This window comes from Osmia lignaria, chromosome 15 (genome assembly GCF_051020975.1).
Source record: "Osmia lignaria lignaria isolate PbOS001 chromosome 15, iyOsmLign1, whole genome shotgun sequence".
Classification (NCBI taxonomy): domain Eukaryota; kingdom Metazoa; phylum Arthropoda; class Insecta; order Hymenoptera; family Megachilidae; genus Osmia; species Osmia lignaria.
This window is the reverse complement of record NC_135046.1, coordinates 11,742,392-11,757,406: the sequence shown is the minus strand read 5'-3', so window position 1 is coordinate 11,757,406 and position 15,015 is coordinate 11,742,392. Positions and strand designations below refer to the sequence as shown.

At 39.9% G+C, this 15,015-nt stretch overlaps 1 protein-coding gene across 3 annotated transcripts; it reads right to left on the bottom strand.

Moving 5' to 3' along the window:
- Positions 1-293: 293 nt before the first annotated feature.
- On the bottom strand, positions 294-14,949 carry Gprk1 (G protein-coupled receptor kinase 1). 3 transcript variants are annotated; one of them, XM_034333059.2, is made up of 15 exons: positions 14,794-14,949; positions 13,806-14,501; positions 7,256-7,332; positions 6,543-6,616; positions 5,857-5,958; positions 4,336-4,410; positions 4,172-4,233; positions 4,018-4,069; positions 3,703-3,882; positions 2,701-3,008; positions 2,409-2,583; positions 1,900-2,332; positions 1,684-1,832; positions 1,518-1,610; positions 294-1,393 (listed from the first exon to the last, which is right to left on the bottom strand). In XM_034333059.2, exons 2-15 carry the CDS (start codon positions 13,916-13,918, stop codon positions 1,235-1,237), a joined length of 2,052 nt encoding a protein of 683 aa, XP_034188950.1. In that variant the 5' UTR covers positions 13,919-14,501; positions 14,794-14,949; the 3' UTR covers positions 294-1,234. The 3 variants fall into 3 exon arrangements, with proteins under 3 accessions (XP_034188950.1, XP_034188948.1, XP_034188949.1); XM_034333057.2 differs by having other exon boundaries at positions 3,691-3,882; positions 14,794-14,948; XM_034333058.2 differs by lacking the exon at positions 14,794-14,949 and having other exon boundaries at positions 3,691-3,882; positions 13,806-14,649.
- Positions 14,950-15,015: the final 66 nt, after the last annotated feature.

The window sequence follows — 15,015 nt, the reverse complement described above, 5'->3', positions numbered from 1 at the left end:
GTACAAACTGTTCCAAAGTTGTTCATTTCTTTTCATTTCTTTTCTCGATTCCTTCAACACAATAAATAAACGAATGTCGCGCGCGCGTGTTGTATGTGTGTGTGTGTGTGTTACCGTTTACGTAACGACAATATAAAATCGTTCTGCATTAGTAAATAAATTAAGTAAACGAGCGGTATAGAACGATATATAAGAAGTATAATGGGAATCAGGGCGTATTTCGTACTGATATAACAATAATACACTACCGGTTGCATTTTCGTGTCCACTGTGTGTACATGTATTGTAGTATATATATATATATGTGTGTATATATATATGTACGATTACGTGCAACTTGGCTTTCCCTTAGTTAAGGGCAGGCGTGCACAGCAAGTAGTGAAACAGGGCACTCGACCGCCATATGGATAATTTCGTGTGCATGCCTGGTTAAGAGGAAATTTATAAGAGAAGAAGCGTTCTACTATTTGTTTCACTTGCCCACGTTCTTTACATGGAAGGATAGGAGATTCTAAGTTAGATTCTCTGAGACAAATGGTGGAAGACTCTCCTCTACCTTTCCCCTTAATCAAGAGAAGTCGACGTTGCACCTGAATGTACAGCACAGAGCACGGTAGCCTTCTCTAGTTAAAACAGCGGACAGGAGGAATTTAAAAAATTCTAATTTTAAATATACTAGTTTAGAAAAAGTTAAAATTATCATAGGATTTGCTGTATAACTAAAAAAATATAACACACGAACGGTCGGAACCATTTTCTCTACGATTGTCCACCTTGCTCGGTACTGTACGTATCCTGCGTGCATGTGTATGTGTCCTGAATGAAGTATTTAGGTGAATGGGCGCGCATACGCACGCTTGTGTCGATGGGCATTGTTCAGTCGCTAGTTCCTACGCCACATTGCACATACAGCTAACGTACAAATATAACGACGTGACGATTCGTACGACACTACTTCCTAGAGTCTCTATACAGCGCGACGCTACCCGCCGTTTAAAGGGAGTTCTTCTTTGGAGCTGTTTCCGAGACTTAGATTAATTCTGATCCCGCGAACTGCTGGCCGTAGAGGGAGAAGACACCGACCACTCTCGCCTGTATCATCCGTGCTGGAAATTCTTCTAGGTCTCTCTCTCTCTCTCTCTCTCTGCGTTGATTTTCAGTATAAAAAAAGTTGCTCCTGCTGGGAGGCAGTGGGACTGGAGTATGACGACGGCGTGCAGGTATTAGCAATGGGCTAGTTGCTATTCGCGGAGCGCTGCATCGGCGGAATCACCGCGTCCCGTTCAGTCCCGTATATCTTGAATGCTTTCTTCGCCATGTTCCCCAGCATCTCCATCGAACACTTGTGCGCGGATCTTAGCGACACCGCCCATTCCTTTAAACTGATCTCATCCTGAAAACGACAACTCATCGTTTACCTCTACCATTTATAATCAACAAGTTGCAAAACACCGAGAGCCCGCAATTCGCTCAGGCATAATTTATGGGCATGCCTCTCTCTAATTTTTGGTACTTACGGGATATGTAAGTACTATTTTCGCATCTCTCGTACGGATGATAATACATTGTTCTCCCTTCACGTGCTGGAGGTCAGCGCTGACTTCTTCTACCTGAAATTCATTTACATAAAAAAACATTCTTACCGTTTACACTCCCGATCGATTAATTCATTCCTTTGTTTACCTGATCGAGGAAAACAAGCTCAGGTTTCGTCGTGGACTCGGGATGCAATTCTAATCTATTAGGGTAAAGTTTCGCGTAACGCGTTTGCCAAGCGCTCGCGAAAGGACCGCCTAATTTCTTAATATAACCATGTAAAATGCAGTCTGATCCTGTAATCAAGAATTTTCAATAATAACACGTTCGATTTTTACAAAGCCCACGATGTAAAAATATTACCTTTTTCATCGGCATCAAACCGCTGCTTTTGCTTAGCTTTCTTCTTATTCTCCAACTTGTCCGCTTCGTTATTGATTGTCTCGAACACAGTCTCGGCTACCTCGGCCTGCCATCTTTCAGAGATGGTCAGAGGGAAGTTTTTGTACAGATCTTGGTCCGCGTCCGTCAGTTTGATACCTTTCGTGTCTTCCTCGTCGAACGAGCCGATATCAAACGCGTCCGCGGCGTTAACTTCACCGCGTGGCGGTATAAGCGGCGGTGTGTATTTCTGTAGATAAACTTGCTGCCAATCGATACCGCTGAAAAACGGGTGTTCCTTCAACTCGTCGGCCCCTCTGCCACGGCAACCAAGTCTATTGTTGATGTCGCGTTGCAGCAAACCTTCCAACAGAGAGCGCAGCTCTCGCGAAAACGTTTCTGGTAGCTCGACGTTCTGAAATGTTTTATAACGTTTCATTACACCATCGTTAGAAATTGAACAGGTTTTCCAGAACGGAAAAGCAACGAACCTTGGTCAATGTCATGTGATCTATTTCATGTTTATCTTTGGTTTTATGCTGCCTGAACGGACTATGACCCTTCAACAATTTGTGCAACATGCAACCAAACGAGAACCAATCAGCACTGGAATCATAGGTCACTCCCTTCGACAGCACTTCCGGTGCCATGTATCCATGAGTTCCTCTGTTACAATAATAATTAACAAATCTTTAAGTCTGATTTATTTAAAACCCCTTCCCTGGTCTCTTTGGAGTTAAACTGTGTAGAAATACAAGTGTACACATTCTCATTTGTACTTACACACTTGCATGCGGTTTCTTCTTCGAGAAATCACAGGCCAATCCTAAATCTGATATCCTAACGTGTCCATGCTCGTCCAGCAAAATATTTGCTGGCTTCAAATCCCTGTAAACGATGTACCTACGGTGCATGTGCTCTAATCCAAGTATCACTTCTGCTGCGTAGAATTTCATCTCTCTTTCATTGAATACTCCATGCTGGCTGAGGTGGTAGTGAAGGTCACCACCGTTCATCAGATCCAGAATGAAACAGAGCTTGTCTGGCGTTTGGAAGGCATACGTCATGCATACTATAAATGGACAATCCACCTGGAATCATAAAATGTTTTTATTGTTTAAATAGAATAAATTACTTGATGTTTAAATGATCTGCAATTGAAAGTATCAAATGTTTTTATGGAATTTTATGAACGAGGAGAAGGGTGGTCGTAAAGTAATGTGAAATCTGCTGGTAGAGGCATCAAGATCGTTTCAAGGCCTGTTATTTACATACAATATAAATTCTTTAATTTTTCAATAAATAACAGTAGCTTCAAATTTATTTAACACGTCGACTGCCAACTACGAAACAACTCGGAGTTTGCGTTGTTGCCTAGGACGCCAACTACGAAACAACTCGGAGTTCGCGTTGTTGCCTAGGACGCCAATTACGAGTACTTTAATCCCGCAAAGTACGGGATAACTCGTAATTGGCGTCCTAGGCAACAGCGCAAACTACGAGTTGTTTCGTAGTTGGCAGGCAACGTGTTAAGCATTTCAACTTGAAATTTAAATTCATCTCATATCATTGAGTCAGTTTATATTTCATTAATTCATTCATTCTAGCACTCAATTAAAAGACAAATGATCATGCTAAAGCTGTTAATACAGATGCTGTATGAAAGTACAAGGTATCATTATTGACCGGTAAATCGAAATCAGCCTCCACCGCTTCCTAACTATAACCGTCTAAGGATATTTTTAGGATATCACATCCTTGAGTAAAGCTTACTCCGGTACTGACTGCCGAAAGCATTATCCTTTCGTTGAGCGCTAAAGTTTCCCCTTGTTTCATTTTTATTCGCTTCTTGTCGAGGCACTTCATCGCGTACATTTTCCCAGTGTCCGCCTTCCGGCATCCGTAAACCTCGCCGAAACCGCCCCTGCCGATTATCCGGTGCACACTGAAGTCGTTCATCGTCAACTGAAACAATCATTCCGTCCGAGAAACTTTGAAATCCAATCAGCCATAGAAGGAACTTCCAGTAAGTGATTCCGTATCCTCTCGGGAAGCTTGTCATGTACAAAATACTGTTCAAGAAAAATCTAGTTAACGTACCTGCATATTTAACTCCAAGTTCTTCCATTGACAAAATCGAGTGTACTTCTCGCTGAAAATATAGAACAGCATTTCTTAGCAATTTTTTTCCTCCAAGCAACACGAAGCTGGACCACGTGTTTTTCTCATTCTTTCGTTAGTTGGCTAAACATACCTCTCCAGAAACTTCTTGAACGGCTCTCCCCTTAAGTGATTAAAAATTTCTTCGATATACGGCTGCAAAGAGGTAATCGATGCGATTTAATCGGATCAACGGTGATCGACCAAGTAGCGTTAACGATATTACGATTAAGCGATACAAGACTGTGGGGGACCAACCTCGAATAAGTTTACGGGTACCTCGTTTTTCACGAGGTATTTGTGAACGTGGGACACCGCTTCCGCGGAGTATTCCTGTAATAAAGAAATCATAGAAATAATTAATCAATCTTTTCGTTGTTAAATAACAAACGTGTATAGGTTGTTGGAAGAAAAAAGATTCGGCTACTTCCGGGGTGGTCTGTTTCAACTTTAGACCGATCAGTTACGAATGCTAAGCAAATAATCGCTCTAACATTCAAACTTCCGGCCACCCTGGAAGTCGACCGGGTCGATTTTTAATTGTTTATACCTCGATAACGAATGGTCAGATTAAAAAATGGTAAAGAACGATATCCATCGTTTCGGCTGTTTCTTATTAAGAAAACTATTTTCAGATACTTTTATGCCACGAATTCGTCTCGGAGTTGAAAGGTTTCGAAACGGGACGTAAAACACGATCGTACGGTTTCTCGGTCAACAAAGAAAATCACAAATCTTGTAATTTCCACGGGGCACGTGTTACTCGTAAACCGGTTGTTATTAAGAAACGTCTATCGACGATACGGAGGGCTCTTTAACGCGTCCAGGGGTAAAATTGTGGCCAGAAAGCGGTTAAAGCCGAGGCTAAAATTAGGGGCGAATGAAGCCGGGGGGAAAAGTCGCGTGAAAAAGACCACGGAAATAGTTTCTTTCTCGTATACGAACGCATCGACGGCCAGAGATTAGAAGGCCTCGTTCCAGGGATCCTTGTTCAAACATTTATGAAGAAGACCGCCGAGGGTACGCGTTTCCCCCGGTTTTTCATCCTTCAGAACCGAGTTTAGCCGCCTTCGAGAGCACAAAAAGAGAACGGCTTTCATAGCTGGACTTTCTTTTTTCTTTCTAAACGCTTTCTTGAATCAACATCCTCGAAATCATGTATAATTTAAATCGTAATCTTTCTTCGACCGAACAGAATTTCTCCCCCTTTCTTCTCTTCATTAACGTGCCAAAGGTTTTTACTGGGTCATTTTGATTTCACAGAAAGCTTGTAAAAAAAAATCTTAATGCATATGTTGATTCTTAGAATTTTTTTTTTAATTAAAATGAAAAGATATATGGAAGCTAGAAAAGTTCAGCTAGACTTTCTTTTTTCTTTCTAAACGCTTTCTTGAATCAACATCCTCGAAATCATGTATAATTTAAATCGTAATCTTTCTTCGACCGAACAAAATTTCTTCCCCTTTATTTTCTTCATTAACGTGCCAAAGGTTTTTACTGGTTCATTTTGATCTCACAGAAAGCTTGTAAAAAAAAATCTTAATGCATATGTTGATTCTTAGAATTTTTTTTTTAATTAAAATGAAAAGATATATGTGTTTAAGTTGTCGGAGAATTAAAAGCTAGAAAAATTCAGCTAGACGGTAAGTAAATGCATAAAGTGAAAAACTTTCGAGCACAATGGATGATAATAGAAGGGAAAGCTTTTTATTTCGTGTGTTCAAGCGAATGATAAGTTTTTTCTAAGATAAAAAAGAATCGAGAATGAGATTTACTCACATGGGAGTGTGCCAGCAGCTCCTTCATGATGAAATTGTCGTAGATCTTTCTGGCAAGTTTTCTCCTCTCTTCAGGGCATTCGAGCTTCTCGTACGCCTTTATCTACAATGCATAAATGAGAAATTCCTTATGGGGTTGGACGACGATGAGTGGCACTACACAGATGGATGAATTAAAGGGTTAAAACACCTTGAAATATATTTTTTACAAGCAGAAATCGCGACTTGATATATTTTTTTATTTTTTAATTGAATATAGTTCTGCCAAGTTGCGATTCTTAATACTAGATTGCCAGAGCGAGTCAATTTGACTAATTTACGATTCTATTAAAGAATCTAAATAATTTTTTTTAAAGCATATGTTGGTTTTTAATAGAATTCCTTCTCCTCCCACTCCTTAGTTCTAAAAATCCATATGTGCTATATTTATTTTGACGGATCTATTTGTCCAGCAATCTAGTATTAACACTAGACTTGCATATTACTCTACTGTAAACAGATTTCAACGCACCGCGTGCGCCTGACGGAAGGTATAAAACAATAATAGCTCCTATATCAGATAGCAAACTCCCTTTTTAGACCTAAAGCATAAAAAGAAGAATTTTGTCGCTAAAAGCTTTGTGACAGTTTATATCACCCATCCTGTAGCGTATTTATGTGTATTATGCGTGGGGGGATAAAACGAACCTCTTCGTAAAACCTAAGTTGCGGAATCGGCTCCTCCGCCACATTCTCGCAGAAGTCTTTGAATAAGAGGTAACCTGTAATCAGAGAATATATATTTTTTTCTTTTCCTTTATAAGGTAAATAATGGATACTTCGGATGTTTTTCCCGTCGTGTTTCTTAACTTATGGAGAAATCTTGGTTCTCTAATTAGGAACAAAATCACGTACATCGATTTTGCAACTGAGAATTTACGTTTCAAATAGTTCCCAATTTTTAAGAAGTTCGATTCCGATTCGTGTCGACCAGTATCGTTTCAAGCTCCAGATACGCAATATCGATCAATGAAACCGAGTAACATACTATTTTAATAAATCGAAACAAATGCGTTTTGTCGGTCAATCAGCGCACAGTTCGGTGAGCGTTGCAAAATTGATTTTCAATTCTCTTTAACGCCGGATGACTGCCGTTGCGAGAGGCTATAATTACGCGTAAAAAGCGGAGATATTTGCAGGCTAACTATACTTAGAGGAACGAGAAATAATCGGTGGAATAGAAGAAGCAACAGTTTTTCATCCCGGCCGTCATTCAATTCAAATGATTTTTCACAGGAATTTAATCGTTCATTTTAATTAAGTAATTTCCATTAATCAGGAACGACTGCCACTTCGGATAGCAATGTACATTTATTTGGAATTTTATGCAGTATAATAAAGTTATTGAAAAAATTTCTCACCAAACATTTGATTGAATATTTTATCGAAGTTCACTTCTTTCTTCTTTTCCAAATATTTATGCATTACGCTTCGTACACTGTAACAGAAAGAAGCAACAGAATACGATGATCAATTGAATAATACATGGTGTCATGAAAATAGATAAGTTATGCATGCAATTGATTAAATTTAATAAATTCAATTCCATAAAATTGAAGTTCACCGATGACCAGCATAGAAATTGAACGCGTTCGAACAGAACAAGAAACGGGTCAAGTTCCGGTTAGATTGTAATCCAGTAAACTTATAACGTTCAACATTCCATTCCATGTTATTTCCACTGAAAGAATGTTTGTTGAAAGAGAAAGAATTCATCAACGATACTGCGAAAATAGACGATCGCATTCCTCGTAGGCAATGCCTGCTTTCCCAGAACAGAATTGATAAAAGATCAGAGGCCTGTTGATTATCAAACTTAATTTTCAATTTTAGGATGCTGGGGGAAAAATAATGGCGTTTCGTCTTGAAAACCGTCCACTAGAACTCGGTAGTGGAGCTGATGTGGACGGTTTCTGGTCCAGATGCTTGTGTTCCAGATTTTATAGATATATATATGTATATCGGTAAGGCCCGTGATGGAGCACTTGCGAGAAAGGATGGAGTTACACCCGCGACACCTTGCGGCCATCACAGGAAAGGCCCAAGGCGCCCTGAGCGCCCCGCTCCGTTCGCAAATCCCCACATTAATAATAAAATTAATTTCTCGAGTAAACGTTTACAAGTTAGTGTGCTTAAATCTCCATTTTCCTTGGAAAAGCTTACCCCGTTTCCCGGCTCGTTTCAACCTAATCCGACCTGACCCGACCTTTCCCTTGGGGTCTTTCAATTTTCACTGATTATAATTTCGAAATCGGGTCGACGACACTTCCGAGATTAATCGGAAACGTTTATTGTCGTGAAAATGCATAGCACGGCTGGAGAAACGGTGTTTTCACATCATCGTCCCCTTAAGGTAGGTTCTTTATAGCATCGAACCGCACCCTTGTTAGAATGAGAAGGGGTGGTCGCGACATGGTCGACCACTTTTTCGATTGGGATCGTGTTCGCAGGGGTTGACGGATATAAACAAACGACAAGACCATTAACCTTTGTAAGCGGAGTCGCGGAGAAGGGGTATTTAAATTCCTACAGCTGTTATAAGCAAATAGTAGTAAATTTGATGATATGTGCTCGGCAACCGGCAGATAAGTGCGAGTGAGAACTTGTTTTTACGATGTACACAATGGAAATTAAGCTCTTTCGCAAATATTATGAGACAGGTTTGTGTACACAAGGTGTTACAGACGGATTTTTATTGGAAAGGGATGAACCGCGCGAAAAAAAGAAGTATTTCATTCGGAGTACAGACAGGTCAATTAATCCATTTTTATTCGATTTTTAATACTCTTTATCCGCAGTTGTTGCACACCGAATAGCCAATTTCGAAACGTTCAAAGTCCCTGAAAATTTAAAGTTTAAAAATTTAAAGGAGAATGTTTGGAAATTTTCGTTCAAAAATTATAATAAATATTCGTCGGTGTCTTTAAAAAGATGGACTAAAAATAGACGAGCGAAGAAGTAAAAAAAGAACCGGCTGAAAACTGTCTACATTAATCGAGGAAATTGAACCCGGAAGCGAACGACCCCGTGTCTCTTCTCCGCGATTTACTCTTCCCTCCTGCTTTCTACCCTCCAACCAGCGGCCAACTTTTAAGGGACAGCTGACTGACACTGGTGATATTAAGCTCGCCAGATTTATGGTGTTCGCAAAGTCTATTGTACCATGGGATTGCTGTTCCTCTTCGATTCGTCGGTTGAAAATCCTTAAGAAATTTTCCCACCGTCTCTTAATTTTATTCGTCATTTTTAATTCCGTTTTTCCGACTGTTTGAAAATCGCAAATTTTCGCACCAATATTTCATTCTATTTTTGTACGATACTGTACGCGCCTCTGGAATCCAACAATCTCCCGGAATACTATTTCTTCGGTTAAAACGTAAGACGTGTATTTTCACGCGTGAAATTGCCAATTAGGAACGGTGATTAAAAAGACTGTAAGATTACGGCGTGGTTCTAATCGTGAGAGAAACGGACGGAAATCGTTTTAGCCGTTTCACTGGCGCGTAAACGTGACTGTTCACGCGCGGCTAACAATCAAAACAATTCAAACGGTTGCCAAACGGAAACTAATATCGGTTCTCTCGCTGGAACCGTCTCTGACGTTCGCTAAATATTTAAATTTCCCTCCCGTAAATAGTACAATTTCGTAAGCGCGGCTATGACTTCGGTTTCGACTTGGGTATAAAAAAAGGATCGTTCGTATATTTAGAAGCGAAACCTGTAAATATTCTCAAACTTCCCACCTACCATCTTCAAAAGCGGCTTTTTGAAAAGTATTTTTCGCTGCGCATCTGCCTTGCGCAGCTACGTCATCGAGAGGGGCGGAGCCAGTGAATGGAGTGGGGGTAGTGTGTTTATGACCAGAACTGTACGGTCTATCAAAGATTCGAGTCAATCTATTCCATAGAAAATGTATCATCACCTTTTTCGTTTTAATAAACGTATTCAGTAACTCTTTTTACTTTTCCAAGTCGAATGATTCGACATTCACTAGTACTCTCTATTCTTTGACCGCAACTCGAAAGCACACTCAAAAGCAGCGGTTAATAATCAGAAACAATAAACAATCGAATCGAACGGTATTGGTATTTCTATTTTCAGATGGCTCCTTCTTTCTTCGCTGAAAATTTTTCTCGAATGATGCTGAAACCATTCGATATACGCGAATCATTGAAAATAAGCAAATTTTTTTGTGAAATTTTATATTTAAACGATATGAAAAAATCTTGAACTTTGAATTAATAGCGTTATCGAATTATAAATTGACATTAAAAATTACGAAAATAATCAGACTTTGGGGAATCAAAAACAGCCGAGAATGATTAAAAAATTCGGGAATTACCGGAATAATCAGGGAAAATGAAGTAAAATGAAGTACAATGAACTTCTCGTACGTCAATGAAGTGCTTTTAATAGAACTCTTTGGTAATCAATTCGGTTATCTCTATAAACTTTTCAATAACAAACGATGAGTCACGGCTTCGTTACGCAAAGATTAAAAAAAACCATCTATTGTTTATAACATTTTTGTTTAATTAAAATATCAAGAGTTTAGAATTCAGATATTAAATTTTCTGGAGTAAACGCGCGAGCGGTGAGGTCTTTTCCCCCTATGGGACTATTTTCCCTAGGGAAACCTAGCGCGCTTAGTACCGTATTATACTTATGCATATATTACACAGAATTATACTGAAATTAATGTTATCGTCTCGCACACAGATGTATAATAATTACAGTAATTCTGTTTTCCAGCCACCGGAATCTTAACCGGCATAAAAGCGTAGATATATTATAGCTAATAATTCAAAAGGAGGATCAGATAGATCCCATAGGGAATTTTTCATAGTTACTATACGACGGCATGATTTGCCTTATCCAGAATCGTATGAGCACGTGAGATCTTCTGGCCGGCCGTTGGCTGGCAGCCAGGAAAAAGGAAGGCTGCTATCGAAACGACTTATTTTCACGGCGTACCTTCCGAACGTCCGTGTTTTACGGGTCGAAAATAACACCAGCAGCGTAAACATTGGCACATTATAATCGATGTGGAGTATCGATCAACGGGTTCGCTCCCGGAAGCGGTACACACCCTAACGCATTCGTGGAAGAGCGATACGATTGAACCAATCGAATTCGACTAAACTCTCCCACGGTCAGGTTTATACATTATTTTCAAACGATTTATGTTATTTCATGAAGACTGTTTTTTGAAATACAAAGCGAAAGCCACCGTAAGGAAGATATCCTTGGCCTTCCGAGACTCGAGGGTCTTTTCAGCACTCACCTGGGGGAAAACCCAGGCAAAATGTATGAATCACTGTAGCGTTGGGACTGAGTTCTATACCTACTCTCGCGAAGCTGATCATTATAACCGTCTTAAATTTATATAGAAATTTATAGAAACACAATGGAAAGAAAAATATTCAACGTATTCTATGAATGTTCTTTCAAACGAATTATGCAATTGCTTTTCAGTTAACCACTGGTATCAACGATTTTATTAATGGACATCTGGTTCATAAGATGTTAATAGACCCGTTGTACTTTTATACAGTATCCGATAGCGTTTGACGCAATCGTAGGTAAAAGTAGAAACATCAAAGACCAAACGCGTCAGTATTTAACGTCTTGATTGAATGAAGCTAACTGCAATGTTGATATCTAAATATTATTAGACGTACGTAGATCGTGCTAATAATATAACCGTATCAGCTGAAACTCTGCTTATGCCTAAGTACCGAGTCTGTCTGTAAAGACGTATCCGTTCTTGGGAATATATTCTGTCGATTCTGATGAAAATATAAATTCCAAAGCTAAGAATTGTTATGAAACCTTTGGCCAATCTCGAGGCGCATCAATGGGTAGACTGATAAAAGGGTTTTCCGGTGAGCTGATCGTCACACAAGAAACTTCTTTTTCTATTTAAAATGTTTCATCCACTGGCGACAAATTACTAGTCGATCTTACGTACAAGAAATAATTCCGACGTGTGCAATATCTTTTTCGTAAACAGAAATAAAGTCTGCGACTATAATTTCCTTTGGTTAACCCCCCCACGATGGATACTGGGTCATTCAAAGGCTCAACATTACAGTGCATCGAGAACGGCGGGAAAAATTGAAGCAAGATATCCGTGGGCGTGGCCTGAACGCGGATTCGATGCGAGATCCAGAGTGGGGGGAGGGGCGGAGCTTCCCCCCACCACAATAACTACTTTCAAGCTGTTTTTATCAATTAATCAACCGACAAACAAATTATATAATAGAATATCGTGTTTGCCAAGTCGGTTTACCTTTTTTTTTTACTATCTATCACACCTGTGACCGAACAGATGTAATTACACGCAATAAATAACTTATCTTAGGTTCTCGATGTCACTTAACTGGCAACACAACTGTGGTAAATAAAAAAATTGTACGCGGATTAGAATTTTCATGTTTTCACATTTTAAGTCTATTTTTCTTTACTATTATAAAAACGGTAATGATATTGTAGAGATTAGAGTTAAACTATTCATTATCTTATACAGATACGAAGTTTCTTTCATAGCAAGTAAAGATAACAAATGTAAAAGATAAACAAATGTAAAAATTTATGATCAGTACCGAAATGCTATACTGTCACTGAGGAATACTATACATAATAATGATAACAGCGATAGAAAAATAAACTTTTCATTCGATTATAAAATGTGGGAATGAAATGTATTACCTGTATGAAAGGATCAATTAGAAATACTTTTATGGGTCACTCTATGAATCAGCAAACTTCTGGTTTGTTTGATAATTCGATATACAGTTATTGCCTTCTGACTGGTAGAATAACTACCTCGTAAACCACTACTCTAACGAAACACCCTCGACCAGTCAATTTCTGAAATTGACCCTTATTTTCCAACTGGCACCGCCCAACGCTTTTCACGAAATTTCTGCACGAAAATTCATAAAAGGTAAAATGATATTATTTTAACGAAATTCACCGAAACGAATTTGAGATGAAAACGCGACGATAATCAAAGCAGACACTTATTCGCGTAATACTTAATCTGGCTAAACTGAATTAGCGCGCTTATAAACACCAGCTAATCCGAAAAACCAATTATTCAAAGCTAGCAATATTTGCTTCATAATTACGCGCCTAATCCCGCTGCGCTGTACCGGAAATCAAACGGTAGAGCTAACCTAACAATTGCTCTATCGGTTAATACAACCGAACCGATTACCGTTATTGTGGAATAAATAAATCACAGATTAACGGAGTTGTATTAAAGGAAGCTTTACATCTAATAATAGTTTATTCAAACAGGATGCAATTATTCTAATCATCGTTAATCATTAGTTCCGTCGCTTTCGATCGACGCAATTCACTGTTTGTAAACATTTTTCTGAAATGGCGCGCTACCGAAGTGAACGAAGCTAAAGGAACCGAATAGATCCGTACGTATGCGCGGAAAAACAAAGAGGACTCGAGCTGGCCAGCCGCGGATCAGACAAGGAACGTTAAAGAGAAGAAGAAGGGAGGGGCAGGAAACGTGGTGAGACGTAGCGATGGGATTAATTCGATTATCATGTCGAAATGTACAATCGATGCTGGCCCTTGTAAATTTCTTCAAGGACATCGAACAGATAAACCGTTACTCGAAACCCATTGAAAATTGTCCGTGTCAAAAAATCTAACGGATATTATTCATATTACAATCGTTCGAGCGTTGTTTTATTTGATCAGATCGACGCTGTTACTACAGAAGAGTTAAGCTTAAGGAAAACCGGAAGTACCTACAATGAACCAGTACTTTGTATTGTTTTTGCTTACGAACGCATCGGTTCTATCGCTAGAGGTGGACGCAGTTAGTTCGGAGATTGGTTAGATTAAGAAAAAGCAGGAGAAATCGAAGAGTATGTATTGGCGTACCTTGGATCGGGCAAGATGATCTTCTTACTAGCTCTCGCGGCCGGTGTGCATTTGCTCTTCTCCATGGCCATCAGGTAGCTGACGTCGGCCAGCACCGCCTCGAGGTCCGCCATTTTCCTCGATGCTCTCTAAATCTCTCGGACGTGAACACGGCTGCCCACCCTGGAGTTGGGTTAACCCGACGACACACTCTCTTCACCGCGACGGACGCGTCGTTCTCACAGTCGCGACGCCGGGAACGACGCGGCCGACGCCGACATTCTGATCGAACGACCGACGTGTGCAGCGATGTTCGCGAATCTGACAGCTCCGTCGGGTATCTGAGCGCGGTTTACAAGCGCGGCCAAGTATATCAGGGCTCTTCCGAGTTAAAGAGCGAGGTTAACGACACTCCCTTCGGCTAACACAACACCAATCACCCGCGTAACTGTTTATCGTTCACGCGGGCGACGCGATGTAAATTTTTGACACGCTGCTCATCGTGACTCTCTCTCTCTCCTACGTGAACAAATTGAACGTGCAAATAGACACGAATTCGCACGCGATCATTCACTTTCGAAACCTCGTACAACTTTACACGGAACCTACGCTTTACCGACTGACAGCCGGAGTAGTTGTCGGAAGACACAAGTCCGCGCGCGCATGCGCGGTGATTGGTCCGTGCTCCTTCCCCCCTGCGAATCTTTCTCTCGCCATCTGTGAATTGTCAAGCAAAAGACGTACATACATACCGGATTTATTTCTCAAACAGTATTGGTAATTGTACGGTTGAGGGGAAGAACAGGACTCGAATGCAACGTAGGCTTTTCTTGGTTAAGGATAAATGGATGGGGAGAAGACTCCCGAATCTTGCCGGGAAAAACCTAACCTCGAATCTCCACCTTTGCGCATAAAAAAATACAAAAAACAAAGCTAAACAAATATTCAACAGATTGTGCTTACGCAGAACCAATAGCAATAAATGAAAAAAAAAAAAAAATGCACTTACGGTCACTGAGAATATTGGAACGTCGGTGCTAGAGGAATGAAATTTACTTTACTTCACTTTTTCGACTTACTAGAGATCGCAAACCCTTAAAAGCCATTCCGAATTGATCGAATGCTGCAATTAGAGATATTAAAATGCATCGTATGCGTTAAAAGTGACAAAGAAACTATTGTTTTCTAGCGTTTTGAAAAGAGCACTATTCGTCCCCTCTAGCGGCAATAT

Bases quoted from the DNA above. Each gene is read 5' to 3' on its own strand.
- Gprk1 (XM_034333057.2), bottom strand. From the start codon at position 13,918: ATGGCGGACCTCGAGGCGGTGCTGGCCGACGTCAGCTACCTGATGGCC. The intron at 2,584-2,700 runs GTAAGTACAAAT...TTATTGTAACAG, and splicing joins AAGAAACCGCATGCAAGTGT to AGGAACTCATGGATACATGG. The intron at 2,333-2,408 runs GTTCGTTGCTTT...AAAACATTTCAG, and splicing joins ATCACATGACATTGACCAAG to AACGTCGAGCTACCAGAAAC.